General features: G+C 55.4%; 5 protein-coding genes and 1 non-coding gene across 6 annotated transcripts, besides 2 other annotated features; 3 read left to right on the top strand and 3 right to left on the bottom strand.

Annotated features, from left to right (window-relative positions):
• The first annotated feature begins 589 nt into the window (after nt 1-589).
• On the top strand, nt 590-3,209 carry CYME_CMT618T. The gene has a single exon (XR_002461720.1). It is a non-coding gene; the product is annotated as a hypothetical transcript (transcript).
• Nucleotides 2,306-5,023, bottom strand: CYME_CMT617C (coatomer protein complex, subunit beta 2; the record flags this gene model as incomplete). The annotated part of the gene is made up of 1 exon (XM_005539495.1): nt 2,306-5,023. The coding sequence occupies one exon, from the start codon at nt 5,021-5,023 to the stop codon at nt 2,306-2,308; it is 2,718 nt and encodes a 905-aa protein (XP_005539552.1).
• Nucleotides 5,024-8,048: 3,025 nt separating this feature from the next.
• Nucleotides 8,049-9,854, top strand: CYME_CMT616C (hypothetical protein; the record flags this gene model as incomplete). Its single annotated transcript, XM_005539494.1, has 1 exon — nt 8,049-9,854. The coding sequence occupies one exon, from the start codon at nt 8,049-8,051 to the stop codon at nt 9,852-9,854; it is 1,806 nt and encodes a 601-aa protein (XP_005539551.1).
• A 1,651-nt stretch (nt 9,855-11,505) lies between these two features.
• Nucleotides 11,506-12,678, top strand: CYME_CMT615C (hypothetical protein; the record flags this gene model as incomplete). Its single annotated transcript, XM_005539493.1, has 1 exon — nt 11,506-12,678. The coding sequence occupies one exon, from the start codon at nt 11,506-11,508 to the stop codon at nt 12,676-12,678; it is 1,173 nt and encodes a 390-aa protein (XP_005539550.1).
• Nucleotides 11,835-13,552: a sequence feature (possible transcribed region).
• A 2,611-nt stretch (nt 13,553-16,163) lies between these two features.
• CYME_CMT613C (DnaJ homolog, subfamily A) lies at nt 16,164-17,465 on the bottom strand (the record flags this gene model as incomplete). Its single annotated transcript, XM_005539492.1, has 1 exon — nt 16,164-17,465. One exon carries the CDS (start codon nt 17,463-17,465, stop codon nt 16,164-16,166), a length of 1,302 nt encoding a protein of 433 aa, XP_005539549.1.
• Nucleotides 17,466-18,114: 649 nt separating this feature from the next.
• Nucleotides 18,115-19,529: a sequence feature (possible transcribed region).
• Nucleotides 19,530-20,001: 472 nt separating this feature from the next.
• Nucleotides 20,002-21,045, bottom strand: CYME_CMT611C (malate dehydrogenase, cytoplasmic; the record flags this gene model as incomplete). Its single annotated transcript, XM_005539491.1, has 1 exon — nt 20,002-21,045. The coding sequence occupies one exon, from the start codon at nt 21,043-21,045 to the stop codon at nt 20,002-20,004; it is 1,044 nt and encodes a 347-aa protein (XP_005539548.1).
• Between the last annotated feature and the right edge of the window lie 2,310 nt (nt 21,046-23,355).

The following is a 23,355-nucleotide window of genomic DNA, read 5'->3' as shown; positions in this document are numbered from 1 at the left end:
GTCAGCAGTGCCGGGTGCTGTGGCGAGACCTGAGCGGCTTGTGCGCAACGCAGTGTATCCAAAGACTAGCACAGGGTAAAATGCGTCCGAGCTTCGCCCTGGTGCACTGATCACGCAGCGACTTGCTTCGCGCTGTTGCAGTCTGTGCGTCTATCTGGGCAGCGTGCAGACTCCCAGAATGATCATGAGTCCCGATTCCTTATCGATGGAAGCATTCCTCGAGCCGACGCCCTCTGTGGTGCGGCCGAGCCCGTCTGTCTCCGTGCTGCAACCGCACCACCGGTATAGATACTGTGTCGAGAGCAGCAAGGCAGGTATTCTGCACCCGATCGCACGCAAGCAATGACCTGAATATTACAGAGGAAATTATGAACCGTGGAACTTGAACGCAGCGCGCTGCATGATAGACGCCTTCTCGATTACCCGTACGCAGCCTGCAGGCCGACACCCCGCATCAATGGTAACGTTTCGTCCACGCAAAAGAACATGTAACGGGTATCGCAGCGCTTCGCAGGGAATCTTCCGGAGGTCCAACGCGGAGATCGCGACGCCAGATGCGCGGGCAAATCTCTCGAACGCATCCGACCTCGAGCGATTCCGTTCGAAGCGTTACTTACGCTATCGACCCTTGGGGTGTTCTGTAATACCGTATTCGATTTGACGCTCAAGCTGCGTAAAAAAATGTTGACAGCATCACGCAGTTCCGTGTTCTTTCGTAGGTGGCTGAAGCCCGACGTGTACCCATTGGTGGGCGCTGTGCTCACGGGTGTGTTTGCAGCGGTCTATCAGTCGGTGCGGAAGCTCCAGTCGGGCCTCGATGTGCAGCTGAACCGCGAGATTCGTGGCAAGCATCCGTTTGATTATATTGAGAACCCGCCACCTGAACATATCGAGCGGAGCAAGCACGGTCTGATGTCTTTCACACGCGGTATGCGCGAGAGTATCTTTCATGCCGAGAGACGTGTTTACGATGCCAAACACGGCATGGCTGCGACGGGCGACCTCCACAGCAGTTAACGGTACTTGAAACTCCGACCCGGATTCGAGAAGACGCCTCGATGGTGTGGACCTGAGGCAAGAGATCGACGGCGAAGACGACACCTATACCCGTGATATCGTCCTCGAATACGCATGATTCGTGGATATGCGGTATGTGTGCTGTTCAGAGAGAAGTAACCAAAATTCTGTTGGAGCTGTGAACCTGCGATTTTCGATTGTCTCGGGTGCAGGGCGGCGGCGGCGGCACGATGCCAACTGAGGAGATGCCGCGGGGCGCTTCGTGACCATTGGCATGGCAGCAACTCGTCTGGATACGATCCGATCCGATGCGATGCGATGCAATGCGACGTCGCTCGAGTGTGGGAATCCCGAGCCGAGGCAGCGATTTTCCGCAGGACACTAGGACAAGCACGAATGCGTGCAATGCTCCCGCACGGCGCGAGGTCTCAAGCCCGAGCGCTGAATATGGCGCATTGCGGGCGAAGCATCCAGGTTTCTGACAATCCTCGTCGGGTCTGGAGCGCGACTCGCGGTGAGCATCGCGCGGCATCGAACAAGGAATCGCATTCCCGCAAGGACGACGATCTGAAGAAGAAGAAGAAGAAGAAGACGTGCACCACCGCCATTCCTGTACATCGCATGGATACGCGGGACACCACATCACCTGCTGCGGATGTTGCTCTGCCACCGGGTACAGTAGGGAACTATGCCTGCGTCCCAAGAGCTCCATCTGTGGACGACTGCTTGCGGCCTCTAGCTGCTATGAAGGGCACCTCCTCAGCGGCCGTGCTTTTGCTCACCAGAATCCTGCTGCGGGTAATGCTTCTCGTCGATGGATACTCGGGTACGAGTCTGCTTGAGCCGGAGCGCGGCACCATTACCGAGACACCGCAGGAGCGTGCGCGGCGAACTCGTTCGTGTCACACCCTCGATGTCTGCCATGGTACGCAGCGCAGTACTTCGGTAGCAAGTGCCGGGCACCAAAGGGCTTGCGAAACGCTATCGCGAACGCGTATCAAGTCCGGATATCGTCAAAGCGGTGCACCCAGCGCGATTCTCGCACTGTGCGCTGCACGCGAGAAACCATGCTCGGATAGATATTGAGCATGATCCAACAAAGCAGCGCGCGTATGCTGAATAGATGCATCGACCGCAAACGCGACATTTACCTGGTAACCATTGACCTGTATGGAGAAACCCCATACGCATCTCGAAAGGCCGCGGATCCCCTGCAGTTCATATGCATGCAATTCGCACACACACACACACAAGACGATGGTCGTGAACGGAGCTCTGGGGAGCAGCTTCAAAAGTCGACATCCCAGTTGCTATCATGCGAAACGGACCGCGTTCGCGCAACCTCGAGAGAGCTCGGACCCGCACTCGCTGGAGAGCGCCCCAGCTCATCATCCGTACTTTGACGCTGCGCGTCTGCCGTGCCAGTGCTGCTCACGACAGGTGAACCAGGGTCCAGGGCGAGTTGAGATACGTCGGGTAGATCGGAGACCAGGTTGACTTGTGTCCGCTTGTTCGCCTCGGTCTTTTCATCTGAGACGCTGTTGGTTCCGTTTCTGGCATCGGCCAATCCGTGATCGGCCAGTGGAGAGCGCGGTACGCCTGGAAAGCGTTCAGGATGCAACGCCGGATCTACCAGGCGCTCGGCTGCGCGATCCTCACCCTTGGAACGGAGCCATTTCTTCCATAACTGGACAGTCTCGGCAAGCTTGGACGGTATAAAACTGCGAGCAAACAGCGCAGCCTCTGGAAATCGCTGACTCTGAATGAGGATGTCCAAGCAGCCTTGTCGATCGTGCAGGAGCAGCTTCGCCAAAAATGCCGTATTCGATTCGCCTGCCCTGAGCGCAATCGAGGCAACGTCGCGGAGGCCGGCGGCATCGCCGCGCGCTACCTGCAACAACAGTAAACTGCTGGCATCGTGGGCGTTTCGCATGCAAATTTCGGCCAGTGGGAGATCATTGTTGGCCATTGCAGCTTCGGAGAGCTGGCGCCAACGAGTCTCACTGGGTGCTTGCTCCGCAATGGAACGTGCAAGATCCAGTTTGTTCAGAGTCAAGGCCAACTCAAAGCGATAGTCGGTATCCGTGGCAACCTCCAGCGCTGCCTGCTTGTATCCGGCTCTCTCAAGGGACTGGGCGAGACGATTGTGCTCGGCGTGCGGTATTGACTGGAGCAGGTCGAGCGCTTCCCTGAGCATGCCTTTCTGGATGTAGGACTTAAACTGCACAATGCTGGCGAGCAAAGCATATGAGATAATCTGGAGGTCACGATCGACCAGGTACACGCGATTGTCCGTCGGCAGATAGCCCATGAGGTACAGCTGTCTATCCAGGTGCGCGATGGTCGTGGATTCGGTCCCCACGAGGAACGCCAGACGCCCGCTATGTGTGCAGAAGACAAAGCATTCCCCGCTCCAACGACCCGTACCAATGCGATCGGCCTGCTCATGGAGCACAGAGAATGCGTCGTCTACGCCGTCCGCGCCAAGCACTCCCTGACTCGCTTCTAGAGCTGCATCCACTGTGGATCTATTGTAGCGAACGACGAAAAAGCTATCTGATGTTATAATCGCAAGCAGATCGGCTGTGTCGGACCATAGCACGTTCGTTGCAGCTACGTCAATACGCTGGACGATTTGTAACGAAGCCCAGTCGTAGAAGCAGATACAATCCTCACCGCCAAGGCCGAGCAGCGGTCCACCGTAAATCGCTTTGATCGGAAAAGGTGCGCGAATGACCGCCCGTTCCTTCTGCATTCGATTGAAGACGTGCACCCGGGCGTTGCCTTCACGGACGGCATACTCTCCCGGGCCATTATCCCAGACAAGCTCGTCTCCGGTGCCAAACGATTTGTTACGCCATGCCAACGCCGTATAGATCATGTACTCGCCATCGCCGCAAACTGCAATGAAACGGCCGTTCGGTGAATGACTGATTCGTTGCGGGTAGATTTCCGTGGTACCCATCTCCTTCAACGGTGCCGAAACGCGCGCACCATCCGCTACCTGATCCAGTTGTGCTTGACGCAGCGCTACGAAGAATATCTCGTTGTTTTTTGCGAAAACCACTTTTCCACTCTGATCCATGCTGTAAACGGGCTCGTCCTTTCCGATGCGCACGACGATCGTCCCGAGGTCACAGCCGATGGCGATGACGCTGCTCGATCTGAGACAAGCCAGGCTCCAGCAGCGCTCAAAGCCGTACGACAGCATCGTCTCTAGACGGTAGGTGTTGCTGTTCCACACACGAACGGTGCCATCCTCGCTGGCGGTGAGTATCAGTGGACGCACCGGGTGAAACTGTACAGCACTGACATTCGCCGTGTGGCCAACGAGTTCCTGTGCCGGGGTCCTTGTCTGCATATCCCAGACGATCGCGCGCTCATCGTCGCCGCCACTGATCAGGAACGGTTTGTCGTTACCCGGGTAGTAGTCGACACTGTTGACGCCCTTGCGGTGACCCTCAAGCGACATGTTCGGAACTGGGCTCGACAGACTCCAGATTTTCACGGTGCAGTCGAGTGACGCTGAGGCGAACGTGTTCGGATCCTTGGGGTTGAACACCACCTGCATAACGTAGTGCGAGTGACCCTCGAATACCATCGTGCAGTTCCAGTTTCTCTCCCAGTCCCACAGTTTGATAGCCATGTCGTCGGAAGCTGTCAGGAGCAGAGGGCGAGTCGGGTGCACAGCTATCGAACGCACATAGTCCTGATGCGCTTCAAACTCGCACACTTTTTCCATGGTGTTGTAGTTATAGACACGAACGTAGAGATCATCTGCGGCGGCGATAACCCAGTTCTTCCGCTCCACGAAGCGCGCACAACGCACCGGCTGGTCTGACACTTCGAACTGCTTCAACGCAACACAGCGATCGTAGTCGAAGATCAGCACCTGGCCGGTGTAGAGGGCCACCAGCACCCACGGCTCTCGCGAGTGTAGCTCTACACCCTTGACGCGCTCACTCCGCACCTGGGCAACTTTCACGGGATCAAGACGTAGAGGCATCTTATGGGGTGCACTTTTGGGCAAGTGAGCCGGATACTGGTCAAGCCGGACTATTTGCGTACCTAGATGAATGCCTGCCTACTTGTCTGTCTGTCTGTCTGTCTGCCTGTCTGTCTGCCTGTCTATCAGCCACGGTGTATGGGTACTTTCGCGTATCCTGCTCGCCGGCACAACGATGCCGTGAAACCGCCATGGCTAGGGCACGCGCGATCGGCCTTCAAGGCCGCCACACGGGCGCTCAGCGTCGTGCCAGCGGGCACGATGCGCTCTACGATGAGCGCTGCTTCCAGGAATACGGGATCCTCTCCCGAAGAACCGTTGTATCCAGGACACTGTATGGATGGCGAATGGATCATGAATTTAGGTTGCGGATGAAAATTCCACTCGTTTGCTGGATGCAAGCGACTCGCAACGTACGTTCAGAGCTGCGCATAACGGCATTGGAGTTACTGACTCGATGGAGAAACGAGTTGCGTCGCCAATAGCTGCCGTCACCCGACCCGTCGTGGAACGCTTGGTCACGTCAGCATGCGGGAGTACTGTGTATTTCTCGCGACGCTTCGCTCGCGTCGTTCTGGAGCATAGGCACAACCAGCGAGCGCAGTACACTGGAAACGACGCGGAATCACGTAACTGCCGAGGCTGCTCGTGGGCAGCAAGAGCGCAAATCGCTACAGAATATCAAGCAAGAACGCCTTGTGCATCATTCCGGAGTCACATAAAACGAAACGCCGCGCGCAAGCTCCGGCATTTGGCAACGATGAGCGCGCTCTCGGAACTGACACCAGCTCCATGGGGAGCCGAATGCGGTGCGTGTCGCACACCGCAAGAAATGCTCCGTTTCGGGCGGATACGCTGCTCCTCCGAGTGCCGTCGCTGACGGCTAGCTCGGAGGTAGACCCAGCGTAAACGTATTCCAAACGCTGCAACCGCGCATTTCGGAAGCTCGAGGTACCGTGCGCAACGCGCTGTGGTGTCCCCGCGCGGTAACGCTGAGTACGAAAATCCCCGTCGGCATGTCGACAGTGAGCGTGCGTATCGCGCAAGTCCAGATGCGTCTCACACACGCCTTGCTCTATAAGCACAAGCACGAATATGCTTCCGGTAAAATTCAGAATAGTTTCACACCGAGCCAGAAGGTGCGTTCACTGCGCACTGGTCGTCTGGCGCGGGCCACTGAGCAGCCCCAGTATGTCGATGCCTGTTCGCATTTGGCCATTTCTGTCGTCGTCTGCACATCCACGCGTTGTACCGTTGTCGTTTAAGGGCATTCACCTGTCTTGTTGCGGTTTTTTGCGGCCACGGGGCGAGCACAGCATTTGTTGGTTCCGCGGCTACACGTCGAATTTATCATTGCTCAACGCCAATGTCAACATACAATGAAACGGGTACACTTTACGCATTCCGGTGCATATACGAAAGTTTGGGTCTCGTCGCAATGTCATAAACGCTGGCCGATGTGAGCTACATCTGCAAATGTTTGCTTTGCTTCTCTCGAAGCTCTGGCTTTAAACCGGCCTGTTTCCCCTTTCCATCCAGCTTTATCGGCAGTAGTCGACAGATGTTGGTGGCAGCGAGGTAGCTCCGATTACACCGCCTTTGGTGGGAGTCGACGCTTGTTGTGCACAAATGAAAGTTGCGATCTGCGGTTCGCTTGTCGTTTTCATGTTCTTCGTGTACAGCCTGGGCGCGTAGATCGTAGCGGTGAAACTTGGACTGTGCTCAGGTGTTTCAATATACATGTATATAGGTACGATCTGGGCCGCTGCTCCGAGCGCTGCACTGAGGGGCAAACGCGCTCGCCTCATCGCTCAGCACAAGTCCATGACGGGTGCATGAGGCCGCCCTCAACGCCCTACTCCGCTTTCGAGTCCAGTGCTGTATCTTGAAATTACCGGTTACTTTTGGGTGATCTCTGCGGCGAGCACTCTGTCGGCTGCACGCGCATGCTATCCCTTTCGATAATTGGTGTGTGGAACGCGATGTTGACCATGGGGAAACGAATAGCGGGAACAAAATCCAAGCTGGTAAACAAGTAGTCATGGGACTTTTTCGATTTCTCCATCATCCATCCAGCGTCGAGGAATGGATTTGAAACAAGCGGACCCAATCATGAAGAATGCGTGACTCGAGCATGCTACTCGCAAGGAACAAAGACACATGGAGGCATATACCTGTGAATTCGATAGTGATATCAGTTCTTGTACCAACGCTCGTTCAAGAGCCCCGTGAATCATCTTGACAAAGATGGCATAAAGAATTCCATCGACGAAGCGTCGAAAGCGCCGCTCCAAAAACACGATGAAGTATCCTGAGAAGGCATTTGAATCTGTAAGCTTCTCGAGGTGCATAGCGAATGTCGTGGCTGGAAGTCTAAAAAATTTTGCAGGAAAAACTCATGACAGAAAGTACAAAGCGCGCAGTTCCCTGTTTCTATTCGAATCTGGAACAGACGCAGTGCTACAGACACCAGCGGTACAGCTCTCTGGACGGGAGATACCCACCGACGGCTATACCGACCATGCTCAAACTTTAAGTTCGTTTCCATTCAGTCCAGACTCTGGGCATCAGACGCTACGCAGCGTTCAAACTTGTACTTGTTCCCATGCGATCGCAGCGCCCTCCTCGAATAAATGCACCAACTGGAAACGTTCGGAAACATGATGGTGTCCGAGCACTGCAGACGCTCATGCTCGCATTTATTTCTATGGATAGCACCGAGGAATCGAACCAGAACGTCAAGGTGCGCGAGCGCCGCAGATCACACGGGCAATGCTGTCGGGCGCTCGGCACATGCCCGGACCCACTACCAATCCTAGAACAATTATGACTATTTAGTGACAAATATACAGCGCGCAGCCTGACACGTTGCTCGCAGCGGACAGATCGTAAGCGGGTGACTTTTTTCAGATGCCAAATAGGATATACCACACATTTTGGACAGGGCCCTGCACATGCCCCGAGGGCGCCTTCCAAACTCCTTTCGCAATTGTTGTCGCGCTGCACGCTTGACTCCGAGGCGCGTATGGCGACCCTACCTCCAGTCTCGTCTTCGGCGAGAGGATTGCAAGGAGGAGATACCCGCTCAGACACTTCTTCAAAACCGGAAAACGTGCCAGTGTGGCGAGCGCCTGGGTTTGGGGCGATTACCTCGGCGCGCTCGACTGTGGCTGGTGCTGCCGCGCACTCGGGCGGCGGACCCGTTCGCCGGAACTACGCCAACGACGCGGAACGGGAGCAGAAGTTGCTCGAGTTTGGCATCAAACCACTGCCGCAGTTTACCTTTGAAGAAATTAAGCAAACGCAACGAGATGTTTTGCGTGTCATTGCTATGGTCTATGACGCTCCTCGAGGGCGAACGCGAGCGGACCTCGAGCTCAGCCTCGCTGAAAAGCTAGCGGCCTACCACCCCGGGGATCCAGCCTATGATCTGAGCAAGTTTCAGGCCAGCGAACCCAAGAGGTTAGGGAACAATTATGTACAGAGACAGCTGGTTGGTGCTCGACCCTTCATTATGGACGGCACGTTTGCCGACATGACCGGCCGTGGTTCTGGTAACCGTCGAACGAGCACGGCGGCGGCAGCAGCAGCTGCTGCTGCCGCTGCCCAGACCGGTCTGCTGCACTTTCCAGCAGCGGTCACTGGTACAGACCGCCAGGTTGATCAGGCGAGTTTGCGACTTGCGCAACTGGTTCCGAACTTGCAGACACCGGCTGGCATCGCCGCTGCTCGCGCCACTGCGGTAGAGCCGGGCAATATCCGCTCCGGTGTCCTTCATCTGCCGGAACCCGAGGGTGATATCTTGTTGGGTCTCCATCCGTCAAGCCATGCAGCGTATCGCTGGTGTAGTCGCTGTGGCACGGATGTTTCTACTCGCTTCCACAACTGGTACCTACATATTCTGAAATGTGATCCTATTTTCTACCAGAATGAGTTGAGCGCTTTCTTCTCCAGCCGAGCAGGCGCTGGAACACCTGTGTTGCCGCCGTTCGGGTTTCCTGGTGGCGTCAAAGTCTCTGTTCCCGAAGAGCAACATGCTTTGGTGTCCCGGTCCAAGTACATGGCTGCGCTGAACGGCCTCGGACCCGATCGTGTCCCTGTGTTCGTGAACGCAGCAAAGTACTTTAAGACATGCGTTGATCCCAACGAGACCTTGGAGCGGGTAGAGGCTATCGCACGATGGCTGCGTAACACAACTCTGCTCAAACGCGTGTTCGAGAGCGTGCAACTCGTCAAGCGGTTACCGAACGCTATCAGTGATCCTGGAAATCGCAAAATCTTGGGATTCAGTAGTGTGAGTACTGAAACCATGGCCGTCACGGGCCCGGAAAATCCCGATAAGCAACTTTTTTATTTAGAATCGGGTCGGATGCTCGTATCAGACAATGCTAACCAGAAAGAGCATCGGCTTGGCGCGGGAGGAACCGGCGCAGCTGTTCCCGGGTCCAAGTTTTCCGCGAGAGTCCATCTCGGAAGTGGAGCGGCTAGCCAGAGCGCTGCGAGTGCCCTGGAAACGAGTACGCGGCAAGATGCGAATGCAGCAGCTTCTTCGGGAGGCCCCTCTGACGAAGATCTGCGAAATGAGCACCCTCGTGGGTCCATTCGCGATGAACAGCGTTTCGGCAGGATGATGCAGCACCTGGGACTCGCGCGATCCATAGATGAGGTAATCGAGGTGAAAAAGGATTTCGAACGCGAGTTTGGCGTCACGTTTGACACCCGCAGCCCTATCATTCGGAAGCGCCCGCGCATACGGGGAATCTCAGAGCCACAGCAGCAGCAGCAGCAGCAGCAGCAGCAGCAGCGCCCATTGCGTCTACTGAGACTCTAAACCTAGAATACCAGCGCCCAGCGAGAAACACGCTTGCGGGCATGCGTCGCAGAGCTCTCGCAGCCATAGACGAGGACGCTATCAGTCATGCGTCCGGCTAGTGCCCTGCACGAAGTGCACACCCAGAGCTCCAGAACATCTCTGCCCGGAGGCTAATGCTCCCGGTTCGACGTCTTTGCGCGTGAATCCCAGCTTGGGTGCTTCAACGCGCAAAAGGCAACGGGTCTCCGAGCGTTACCGTGTGAATCAAATGCGACGAGTTCCCAAAACGGTCATTGAAAATCGCGAACCTGGCAACGCAGCCGACACTCCCCCAGGACCTGTAATGGAGCTTGCGGTTCATAGTAGATATAGCGTCGAGTTGTGTAGACATCTAGGTCGAGAGATATCGGTGAACGCTACTGCTGCGTGAGATTGTCGAGACTGGAGCATGCAACGGCAGTGCCGTCTGCTCCTGGGCAATTCCGATGCTGCTACGTAACGGATTCGCTGCTGTTGGGCTCGAATATCGAGGATCCGAGCACCAGGCTTCGAGTTCCTGTACAATGTAAGCTGCATGAGCTTCTCGTAATGGAGTCGTGCTGTACATCTTCTGGTATCGCGGTTGCAAAGCGTGTACCCGAACATGTATTCCTGCATGTATACGTGGACCAGCTTCAGAGATCCTGAGAGCAAGTGACTTGCTGCGAAGCGTCCGTGGAGATCAACCTCGATGTGGAGAACGTTGCGCTAGTCTTGGCATTCGCGTCGGTTCCGTTCGGGAAGGTTTCATGATCGTGCTCTTTCTGTGCACGCTCGCAAAGCTCCAGTAGGCATCTCGCATCTTTCTTCAACCACAGAGGCTCCGTTTTACGTATCACAGTGAAGACGGTCTCATGCTGCGTGTCTGCGGCCGCCTCCATACAACGTCGTCTATCATCGTCGGCTGCAGCGTATGGGGCGAAACTCCCAAACCCGCCACGAGGCCGTCAGTAGCTACCGCCCAGCAAAGAAGCGGCTCGCGTCAGTCTTTCGAAAATCAACCCTATCAATGGTTTACTCCTTTATGCACTTCACAGTTCATGCATTCGGAAAGACTTTTATGTTGCAGTGTCTTTTTCAAGTGCGTCCTGAACGGCAATCAGTCTGTGAATAGGCAGCGCGTGCACGCGACGCTGAGAGCAGGTTTTCCGGCGCCTCTGACAGAATCTATAACCCACAACGTCTATGCGAGCTGCTGCACGCAAGCACGCTTGTGCAGCGTTGACATTGGAAGAAAAAGTCGGCAGCGCACGAGCACCGTCAACGAACGGCTCGGCGCATGCTCCCGCACCTCGTTCCGTCCGGGTCATACAGATTGCCTCAGATTCAACTCGACCAACGACTCCACGGCAACATACATCAAATGCACGTGGTACCCCCATCCTACAATATCCGAACAGAAGTCATCCGCTGCTTCATGGATCCAGAGCAAAAGCCAGAGTCGCCTGCAGCGGCTCAGATGCTCCTCGGGGCGCGGTCCAGCCAAGCGCACCCGTTCGCGAACCTGGAACGAAGAACTCCGTTGGCAGCGACTCTGTGACGGTTTATCGCTTTGTGCCTGTTCGTGGTGAACGGGACCTGCTTGAGTCCGCGTTTCACAATCAAAGCTCTGGGGAAAAAACCATGAACGATGATTCGAACTTTTCTCATCGTTTCGCAGTCGGGTCTCGTTCTCTATAGCAAGGCGGTGCTACGGCCTGTCGAGCAACCACGGCTTGTGGGCTCGTTGTTGACGGCGGTGATGGAGTTTGTCACGCGGCAAACCCGCCGCAACATCTCTCAGGTCCAGTTCGACGATATGCTCCTGACGTTGGTTACCGCCAAACGAGCGAGAATAACGGCAGCGCTTTTCCAGGACCTGTCTGACTCTTGCCAACTTGGACGTTTGGTCGCCACGAAGCTACTAGATGACTTTCTGACAATGTTTGAAGATGTTTTATTGAGCGGCCTGACCACGGACGGACAAGGGTTCTCGAGAAGTGCGACCTACGGCAGAAGCTACACCTCGGACGACTCGCTGAGCGCGCATGCAGCGAGCCCGTTGACCGACGGGGATGCCCCCGGACACCCCAGCCAGCACATGCGCAACGCCTCGGAGGTCTCCGGAGGCTCCCCGATACCTCGAAGTGCGCCTGAGCTGGTCCATCACGTGATAGACAGTGAGCTTCGGGCGGCAGCGCCGAGTCTTGGCTTCACGGCTAGTCCCAGGGGCGCTGTCACGATGCCGTCGCTGGTGCCCGGCATCTCCGGACGCAAACCCCCGTTTTCATCGAGGAGCCTTGTCCAGAACGTGACGCTTTTGGATCGTTTCCGTCAGTTCGACGGCGCCTTTTCAGACGCGATCCAGAAGAGCGCACTAGCGGTCGTGGCAGAGTTCACGCGCCTCCGAAACGTGAAGCGAGCGATTCTGCTGCGGGGCAACAAGGTCATCGCCTCGAATGCCACGGTAGACCAGGTCGCCCTGCTAGCGAATGTTCAGTTTCTCATTGATGACACGGAGCAGATTCTAATGGTGCAGGGTGACGAGATGCGTGATTTGCTGTTCGAAAGTGAAAGCGGCCTTGTTCTCATCCGTCGTCTGTATGTCGGCGAGAGCGAGGACGACGAAACCACGGACACAAGCAGCATTGGAGGGCTCTATTCCGTCGCTTCCATGGACAGCACAACCCAGAATAGCGCACTCATTTTGCTCATCTTCGCTCAGCCAGAAATCGAGGCCAGCGAATGGGAAAAAGTAGAGGAGCTCGCCAAGCTCATCGAAGATGTAGCGTCGCTGCACGCGAATTTGCGCATCGCGAGTTGATCATACCGCGCTGCGGGATAGGGTGTCACCAGTTTCGGCCTGGTGATGCGACCTTCGAAGCGCTACCGCTGGTACTACACAACAACGAGTACGTGGCAGTGGCGCGAGCGTCCCGCATGCGCGCTGGCGTTCGCCATAACGCCATCCTGGTCTGTGCGGTATGAGGGACCATTTTTCAGGGGGAGCATCGGCGGGGTTCCTGTGAACGCCGCTTGGCGACGCCAAGTCCCCATCGGAGCCCACACATGATTGTTTCCATTTTGGGGTGTTCGAGGCCTGGCCACCCACTTGCCGGCGCCAGTGTAATGCTGTTACCCTGATGGTCGTCATCGGGAAGAGCGTCTACGGCGCATGAAGATGTCCAGCGATGCCGCGCAACGCAACAGTACATGAAACAGCCACACCTGCCGATGTGATGGATAAGGCCCATGCACGAGATCATCGAGCACGTTCAAGGCTCCATGAGATGCTCTGGTCGGACGCTCCCGAGCTCATCTCAAAGTCGGTGCTCGAAATTGGCAGCGCATCGTACGCTTTCTGCGCCGCGGCAGGTTCGGAAGCAACCTTCTCGATCAGTCATACAAGCTGAGGAGAAACAACAGGTTTCGCATGCAAGATCATGCTGAGGACGTTGCGGGCGAGTTTGTCGCATGGAAATGATGCTCGCATTGTCGCGCTCCTGTGTCAGAGGCGAGCCGCCCCGATGGCCAACGCGCTTATTCGTGGGTTTCAGGTCCGGCGCCGTGTGACGTATCACCGATGCCTGCGTCCACCGGATCTGGCTCACCGGAATACCGCTTTTCTCGAAGCTTATGAGGCTGGGGTTTCCAGAGCTCTCGCCTCGGGAATAGTCCGTACCTCCGCAGACACGAGCGCAGTGCCCGCCAGGGCTCTCCCAGACTCCGCGGGTCATCGAATAGAACATTTATTAAATCGTCAATGCGTTCATTACAAGGATGTGCGACGATTTCAATATCATCACTAATCGCTGGGCCTCTGGGTGCTGCAGGCACGGACATGGTCGGCTCGAGTGCGCCAACGACGTCTCTGTTATCCCACAAGCACACCGAACGCTGAACTGCGCGTCAACGGCTCTGGCACCTATGCCCGCTCCAGTCGATCACAGCAGCAAGCGAGGACGCGCGGATAGGGCGTTCTGCTGTTGATCCCTGCGGGACTAGTGGCGAATACGCGCTGCTTCCCCGCTCGTTTACCGACGAACGGCGAAAAGGGAGCAAGTAGAGCTGACCGAAGCCACCGCCTCAACTCCCCGAACGCTGCCTAGCGTCGTCGAGCGTGCGATGCCGTGGACAGGCTCTGGGCGGGTTCATGATCTCACGCGCTGGGTAGCGGTATCGTCTTTCAAATCGATGCTGTTGTACGTCATGCTGCAGTGTATGGAAGGAGATCGACTTGCCGGGGCCATATACCGTATAGATCGTAGACGAATTGTCTATAGGATAGATTCTTTAATGAATAGCGCAAAGAGCACTGTATTCGCCCGTCGGGTCAGTCATAACACATTGCTCAGATCATTGCAGGACACTGAAAGGAAAAAGGATATGCGCTCCGTGCCAAAAGCCGATATTCTTCAAGCGCACTTGCTGTCAATCGTAGGAAAACGACCAGTTGGTCATTTTATGTGGCGCAAAAGCGAGGACAGTATCCAACACAAGCGTCTCTGCTTCACAACAGCTTGCTCGTGTGATCCTGAGAACACCAGGAGAGAGTCACAAACATAAACACCTAGTTCACGCACGACCATCTTGCACCGAAAAAGCGCGCAAAGAGTTCCTGGAGCGTTGCGATCTATAGAAACCACCGGATCATCTGTTTGTTGTTTTCAATCAATGTGACTTGCTTGGGACGAAACTCTCGGAGCGCGCACGGGTATTCGAAATGAAACGAATCCGTCGTCCGTTCGATCGAACTCGAGGAGAACGCCCACATCATCATCTGTTGGAGCTCCAGTGGATTCATTTGGCAGCTTCAATTCTCTCGTGGAGAAGGCTCGTCGAACAGTACCATCCAATTTGTCGAATCATTGAAGACTTTTCCCTGACGTCTGGCGACGTTTTTCTATTACACAACATAGGATTTCACCATTCCCCTTGCGTTCGAGCATATGCGGATTCCGTCAGCGTAGAGCTGCTTTTCATTGCGCCGCGTGCTACGTGGTCCGTCGCCATCGAAGAAGTGTGTTTTCTCTCATGAAACGCAATGATCGCTCGACTGGGTAAATCACTGAAGCGCACCGTCCAGTGACACCAGGGCGTTTGTCGTCTCTCTTCCACAGGTCCTTCTCCCAGTGGGAGGCTCCTCACCTAAGGGCATAAGCAGGTGCGCGCATTTTAAAAATTAAGCGATGACCTGGGGTGTACGTTTCAGAAGGACGACATGCAGCGAAAGCCGCGCAGCGCTTCGGCGATAGAAAAGCATGCAGAGCTGACAGTGCACCAATTGGCACAGAGGGCACGAGTTCGACGATTCCTCGCCATGGTGCGTTCAACCAGCGTCGATGCAGACATGGAGTTCGTGAACCGAGACTTGAACGCCGCCACCAATATCATACGATGTGCGGTGCTGAGGACGAGACCCGAGGAGCAGGCGCGATCCGACTTTGTAGTGCAGCCTCTGATGCTCAACTTGTAGACGCAAGAGCTGCCGCCGATACCGGACTGCCGGTCTAAAAAGTCTGGGAAGCGTCTGCGCGTGAGTGTCTGTATTTGCCGCCCATGGGTGCGAGGCATTGTTCGCTCCACTGATGATTTCCGCGTTGCTGTGTCGCGTCGCTTTAGCGCTGGTGGAACAGGTGCGAACAACTTTGTCGATTTCGTTGCAACTACGATCAAATATGGGATTTGTAAACAGATTAATTTGTTGGAAGAATCCAATGCTGCGAGGAGATCGATAAAATTCTCGACACTGTTTCCGACACGGGTGCCGGTACGCGCGCCAGCGATCCCGCTGCATTTTATCGATCGATAAGTGGAGAGAATCACGAACCTGAACGTCACTTGAACCATCGGGGACACCACCTTCAGATCTGACATATATATAGACTGGGATAGCGAACCATGTCGCTGTTTGTGCGCGTGCATCTGAGCAGTACGGACCGATGGACGCTCGCTGCAGCGTTTGCTCGTTTGTGGCGAGGCAGCAGAGTCATAGTAGGTCCTGAAAGCGATGTAGATTGAGGGCACTGGCTTCTTTTTACGCTTCGACTTGAGCCCGTAATGGTCTCACAGACAGCTATCGCAATGAGCGACAGCTATATTCGCGAGCGCGATACAGCGCATCGAGCGTCAGATGCTCCTTCGCGGTACGATGCGACGCTTCATCTCGTTAGCGATAACGGGACTTGCACTGCGGGATTCCGTGGTTGCGGCACTGAGGAATACCACACGACGCGCGTCCTTGATCGATGTATTTCTAGGACATAGGTGTAGCTATGGCAGAAAGTGGACGCTGTCGAGGCGCAGGGCTCAGAGCTCGTCATGAGGACGCGACGCGGTCCGATTAGAGGAAGCTGGTGACTGCCGACCTCGCGTTTCCCAAACTCGATCCACGTCACTATTATATTTGGCTTGCTCTGTCGGAAGCAGAGATGCGATACGTTGCAGTAACTCTGATCCCAAGGCGCTCCGACTCGGCATGAGAACCCGAACATGCACAAGGAGTTCGCCGTACGGAACGCGACCGCTTGCCTCATTGGGGGCCACGCGCGACGGCATACCCTCACCGGGTATTCGTAGTGTGTCGCCAGTCGCAAGAATGTCGGCGCTTCCATTGGAGATGCGCACATCGTGCCCATCCAAGTGTTTCACGACGCGCTCAAAGCCCATCATAGCCTCACGCAGCGTGATGCTCAGATTCATATGAAGATCCAGTGATCGACCTGCAGAGGCTTCACGCCAGAAATACGGATGCGGCTCGCTTTGTAAGATGAAGTACACATTCCCAGCGCTCGTGCCGGGACCCTCGTCGCCTTCGCCTTCAAATGGGATTCGGGATCCATCCTCTGCTCCTCGTTCGATGTCGATCGTGAGAAGCTTCTCCTGCTGCTCGAATTCACCGTGCGGACATGCATCGCAGGGAGTGCGAACTGTGCGGCCCTTGCCGCCACATACAGTGCAGATCGTCTGGATCTGCTGCACGTAGCCGGGTCCAAGTTGTCTCGTTATGATTTGCACACCGCGTCCGTGGCAGGCAGAGCATGTCGTCAGACACGATTGAAACCACTTTGGGCAGCGTACACGACGACGATGCACAACTTCGCGAACTGCCCCGTTGTACAGATCTGTGAGTGTCACCGGCAGCACGAGCAAGAGATCGGGTCCAGGCGGCAGGTCAGATGCGGCACTCTCACGGTGCGCTCCTCGCGGTTTGCCTCTGAAACCACCTCCGAACACCGAACCGAACTGCTCAAAGAGATCGAAGGGCTCGAAAAACCCGTGGCCCTCCGCGCCACCAGCGCTTGAAGCACCCTCGTGCGCTTTCAGACCAGCCTCTCCGTAGTTGTCGTAGATGTGACGCTTCTCTCGATCGCTGAGGATCTCGTATGCGGTGCTAATTTCTTTAAAGCGTTGTTCGGCTCCTCTGTCGTCGGGGTTCTTGTCGGGATGCAGCTGCAGGGCTAGTTTGCGAAATGCTCGCTTGATCTCAGCCTCATCTGCGGAACGCGAAACGCCGAGAACTTCATAGAGATCGCGACCAGTTACCCCCTTCGAATAAAAAGGTACCAGGACGAGCAGAATGAGTACCAGCAAAACCAGGTCACGTCGCATACCGGAAAGCAGAGCAGGCCGCCTTCAGTGCTATCGAAGCGGGTTGCACCAGGCTCCGCTACAGACAGGCCCGCGGCCAAATACGCAAAGCCAGGTGGCGGCCGCACGGAAACGCCTATGGAGCTCGGGCAGGTATTTGCTCCTATCGATGACTTTCAGGGATACCAGGTCATGTGCTGGGATCTTTCACAGAACGTATTGGAGCAGTGAGCGGTTCGCAATGCCCAGAAGCAGATGCAGAACGGTCGATACGCTGCGCTCTGGCGTGGTATACAACAGGAGCGGCAGAGCGTACCGCGGCAGGCATTTGAGCTCTCTCGCAGCTCAACGCGTTCCCGTATGACCCCGTGGCACGCGCTGTGTAAGTGTACAAGCTAGAGAACCTGTGTTTGAACAATCGTATGGATACGCGTTTCGGCGCTGCTTCCATCGATGCGCGAGCCGTGCAACGTGTGCTCTCGGGTATACGCTCGAGTGTGTGCGTACTAGAGTGCATACCAAGGCGTAAACTAGAGATTGCCTAATAGGTTACATACTAGACTACATACTAGAGCGCGTACTAGCGTGCATTATAGATAGAGTGCGTGCGTCGGTGTCATATTGGGCTGCGATTCACGACACTAGCGGAGAAGCGATTTTTTTGGCGTTCAGCGTCTCGAGAGCAGTGGTCTGCGAGCTGCACTCGTTTCTACTGAATGCAGACCGGCAGTCGCGAAGAACACCCGATTTGAACTTAACTCGACAAAGAACCTGTAGAGGAAAATATGTTCGATTCGGGTTTGGAAGACGCAAAGCCTGTCGTGGGGTGCAGTGTTTTAGAGCCGCCGTCTGGCGCCTGGTTTTCGGGCGCGCCTCAACAACCAAAAGCAGTAGCTCAAGAGCACAGTCGTCGCAAACCCAGGCAGCAACTTCCGCTGCAACGCGTGCCAAAAGTTGTGCGCAGATCCGATGTGGAGCGCCCCACCGCTGCCAGCAGTGTTTCGCGGGTTCCAGCGGAGAACGCCGGTCTAGGGTCGACGTTTTACCTCACTGAAGGGGAGACCGTTCGCCGTCAGCAGTGGGAGGAGCAGCGGCCGCAGCTGATGAAGGAGTTTAAGCAACAGCGGCGAGACGCCGTGCGGCGCCGGCACAAGACCGGTCGCGAGTACGACACAGACAGCTAGTCTGAGCCGAGTCGAAAGCCTTGGTTTGAATTGGAAACGCTCGCGAGCAAGCTGTGTCGTATGTGCGCTCGAAGCGACTCAGACACGATAACGGTCATGCCGCGGATACCAGAGGCGAAGAAGAGCATGCCGCCGTTTGGCATAGACTTTTCGGTCGGATGCCGCGCCCTCGATCGCTTATGTAGTCTGAGGTGACAGTGCGGAGCTGCATCAAACGATGGTAAGTTTACAAGAATATCGGTACCGGGTCGAGCGGATCTCTCTGGCGCAAGACATGTGCTCGTCCAAGTACTCGAAAAATGACCGCATGATTGCAGCACTTCGCAGCATGCGGCGACCTCAAAGAATGCCGAGCCCGGAAGTAATCAAGGCGCATCATCACCGGCGAATCTACAAGAGGCGCCGACTCCACCAGTATGATTGCACTGGGGTCAGTGTCTAATGTAGAGGCATCGGTAGCACAAGAACAGCAGCGCGGCTAGCGCAAAACGCGGATATCTCATGGAAGCATGTCGTTCCACAAGGAATTCTTGGCTACTTGAGCCGGCAAAGGGCAATCGAGAGCGACGAAGCCCCAGATAACACACGACACCTGGCGAGCATGCGCACCATAGATGATCATCATCATCAGCAGCAGCAGCAGCAGCAGCAGCAGCAGCAGCAGCAGCAGCACCATTTCGTTCGGCCTTTCCAGGAAAACTGGCCTGCGCACCTCTCGTGGATGGTGTCTGTGGCGCACGAGCCTATTAAGCGTGTTCCTGTACACGCCTTTCGAGCGCTGCGGCGATTGATCAAGCTCCATCGGATACCTAGAATAGAGGACATCGTCCTCATCGGTTTGCCGTCGCCCGCTGATCTCATCCAGCGCCATCCAGATGTAAACCATCGTCGCGATCGCCAGAGCGTCACTCACTTCCCAGGCAACTTGCAGAAACAGATGCGTTCATCTGAACATCACATAGAACCTCATTTCGGCGTCCTGTGCTATGACAGACATGCATGCGGCAATACGAGCATGAGTACAAACCGGACGCTTCGGGGTCCGGTCTGAAATGCCCGCAGCAGCCTGGGCGATTAGCGGTTGACTGTCCATGCGGCGTCCGGCATGGGCGTCGGCGTTGCGTCCTTTGTGCAAGAGCGCAAAGCCGCCGACTAAGAGCCACGCGCTTGCAAATGACACGGTGCAGCGAATTTCACACAACTTTTGTCGTGAATGCACGGCGGTTCAGACACTCAAGGTATACACACATCCGCGAACCGTCTGTGGGCCGTCATACGTTTTCCGTTGAGCCGTGGTTTACAGTCCGTGACATCGCTTGCAAGGAAGAACACATGGCGCGATGTTGAATACACCAAGGCGAGGCAGACACCATTCAACACATCTTAGAGACCAGGCGCATGGCCTCTTCGCGTTCACTGCGCAGCTCAGCAAGCGTTGTCTCAATGTATTTGCGGCTGAAATCGTCGATACGAAGATCCGAAACTATTCTATATTTGCCACCACGATGACACTGGACCGGGAACGCGAACATCAGACCTTTGTCGATACCATAGCTCCCATCCGAAGGCACAATCATACTGACGATCTCGTTTTCCGTTTGGGTGCCAAACATCCAGTCGCGCAGATGGTCGCCGATGGCCTTCGCCGCCGACATGGCACTGCTCAGCTTGCGAAGCGCAAGTACCTCAGCACCACGCTTTTGAATCAAAGGAATCACTTCCGAAGCGAGCTGCGAATCGCCTCCGAGTGCCGCCCGCATCTTTCCTTGTACAATCTGCGGGGTATAGGCATAGGTCACGTCCGGGTATTGCGTCGCTGAGTGGTTGCCCCAAATAATCACATTGTGGACGTCCGATACCGCAGAGTCGAGTTTCCTCGCGACCAGTGACTTTAAGCGGTTGTGATCAAGCCGGGCGAGCGCGGTGATGTGCTCCTTCGGGATTTTCGTGCAAAACTGCGAAAGCGTCCAGGCATTCGTGTTGGCGGGATTGCCCACAACAATCACGTGCGCGTCCGCTTTAGCGACGCGATTCAGAGCTTGCCCCTGATCACGAAAGATGGTACCGTTTTTCGCCAACAAGTCTTTCCGCTCCATACCGGGCTTGCGAGGAAACGATCCAAGCAGCACAACAATGTCTGCACCGGCAAAAGCCTCATCAGCAACGGACGTGTACAGCACCGGATGATCAAGAAGCGGATACGCGCCATCCTCAAGCTCACAACAGACGCCTTTTAAAACGCTCTCTGCTGCGGGCACGTCGAGCAGTTGGAGCTTGATCCGCTGCTGAGGCCCGAACACCGTACCCGACGCGAGAAGCGGAAGAAGCGAGTACGCGATTTGACCAGCAGCGCCCGTCACTGCAACAATTAGAGCGCGATCTGGATATAAAGGTGTCAAACGAGCCAGACTTTCCATGATGAACGCAAACTTCTCGTGCTGTTACGCGGCGATACGTCGTGGTACGAATTCGCAATGAACGTTGCCGTGCTGGCGCAGCGCGACTGGGCGTTTGTGGCAAAGGATCGCGTGTGCAGCGTCCTGGGCAGGGGCGCGAGGCACTTGACGACACCTCGGTGCGGCAGCGGGTCGATCCGCTCGACCTGGCTTCGGTGTGCAGCTCCGAAAGCACCATGGGAGCGGCTTGAGGTAACTTTGTGTTTCTATGCAAGCGGTTTGCAGCCTTGGTAGCTGTCGTGGGGTACCATCGTGGTAGAGACGTAGCGAGTTGGCGTGCCTGGGTGAGCGCGGAAGCCTTTTTTAGAGAGCAGGTGCATCGGAATGTGATCGACAGGTATCGTAGAGGTTGCACGGCTTTGTGAGTCTTTCAGTGTGTCAATGAGGTAATGGAAATCTTGTTTTGAGCGCGCAAGCTCAGAACATTCATGCTGCGCTACCGAATCGCGCGTTTCAGCAGCGACTGCTTTTGAATCTGCTTATCATGAAGCGATGATCTACTCGCCGTGTTCTTGCGTTGCGATTGTTTGCCAAACTCTTTCAGAGGCACGCCGTCGACATTTCGGTGAACAATAATAAGGGGTTACGGATCCATAAGTAGTTTTAGGATTCTGGATAGTGCTTTCGGAGGCGTGGGGTGGTGCGGCTCCTTCGACTCCTTGCTAATGAGATTCGTCACATCAACATCATCGGGGAGATTCGCGACACGCTGGACCAAGAGTTCGTAAGATAAACGATATCAGTATTGGGTCCGTGCGTATATACCTTCACGCTTCTCATTTCCGTAGGTGTCGCATGCTCAAATGATTCACGCTGCACGGATTCCGTCCCTCTGTTCCAAGGCAAGGTGTAGGCGCAGGTATTCCTGCCGCTCGATTGACGATGAAAAAAAGCAGGACGTCATCTCTTGGCGACTTGGTCACAAGCCGATGAGGAATGTTTGGCGAACCCGTCATATATAAAATTGGTTCCGTTCGAAAGGCAAGTCCTCGCTTCTTCGTGGCCGTCGATGAAACGGCATTCGCGATCAACAAGATACATGTCACTGGATAAGCTCCCAGAGGCTCGCGTTTCTTTTATTTACATGGAAAAGGGTCTCGGACGTCGACACCAATGAGCGATGCGATCGCTCCGAGTCTGGAGTGCGTCACCGCTTTGTTCGATGGGAGCACACAAGGATTGAAAATTCCCGACTTGCTCGTCAGCCTGGACGCTACTGTCGTTAGTTGCTTTATAGTATATAATACTGCGTTCCACAATTCTATTTGCGAATAGAAGCACGTTCGTTGCCGCGCGCAGCGGATAGCGTACGCACCGCGGGTATTGCCCATGAGAGGAGCGTGATTGTAGGGTACGGAATCGCGCGTGAAACTGGGGATGGCATTGGACGGGGGCTCCCGTACCCGCCAACGGCATGTACAGCGGAATGAAGCACGCGTTGATACTCCACACGACGACCCGAAGAGCAGGAGGACGTGTGGCGGTAGCTATACCGGACCATCAGCCCACAACCAGGCGTCGCAAATGCAAAGCGTACACTGGGGATTTGTACAAAAAAGATGAAAATGGCAAGCGATGCGTACATCGCAAATGCCATTTTTGCATGCAGTGCATTGAATGCAGACGAAAGCAGCGAAATCGGGACTTTATAACTACAATCCGTATCATTCGACTGCTGACGACGGAGCTTGAAGCAAAAGGCAGCATCTGCGTTCTTTAATGCAGAGGTGGGACTGATGAAGTGGAAGCGATCGAAGAGCAGCGCGCAAAGATTTGTATTGATAACCGTACGAAGCGACCCCAACGTGAGCATCTACGCTCGAGTCTCGTGTGTGGATCCTTCCCATCTTACCCGGAATTGAGTTTACCAACAGATAGGCACGAGTGCCGCTGCTTGTGCGGAAGCAACGAGATGCGTCGGCGGGCCGGGACATGGCTCAGGATGCGACCGATGCTCTCGGTACCATCGTCAGAGGGCCTTGGTTCTGTTGAACGCAGAGCGAGCGTCGGGACTCGGCAGTGCACGTTAATAACATCCGATCCAATCTGGCAAATGCATCGCGTCAACGAGGCTCGCACGGCTCCATGAGCCTTGTAAGCTGCAGTGCAAGTGCGGTTGGCGTTTGTCTGTCTTCAAGGTAAAAAGCATGCAATACTCATAAAAGCCTCTGTCTCGATTTCAATGAACACAAGAAACTCAATGTTCAGAGCCTGTGCATATACCAAGATGCCTGGCACCATAGCAAAGCGTCCCGAGGTCGGACGTTCGAT

This window comes from Cyanidioschyzon merolae, chromosome 20 (genome assembly GCF_000091205.1).
Source record: "Cyanidioschyzon merolae strain 10D DNA, chromosome 20, complete genome".
Classification (NCBI taxonomy): Eukaryota; Rhodophyta; class Bangiophyceae; order Cyanidiales; family Cyanidiaceae; genus Cyanidioschyzon; species Cyanidioschyzon merolae.
The sequence above is the reverse complement of the archived record's forward strand: the minus strand, read 5'-3'. Positions and strand labels throughout refer to the sequence as shown.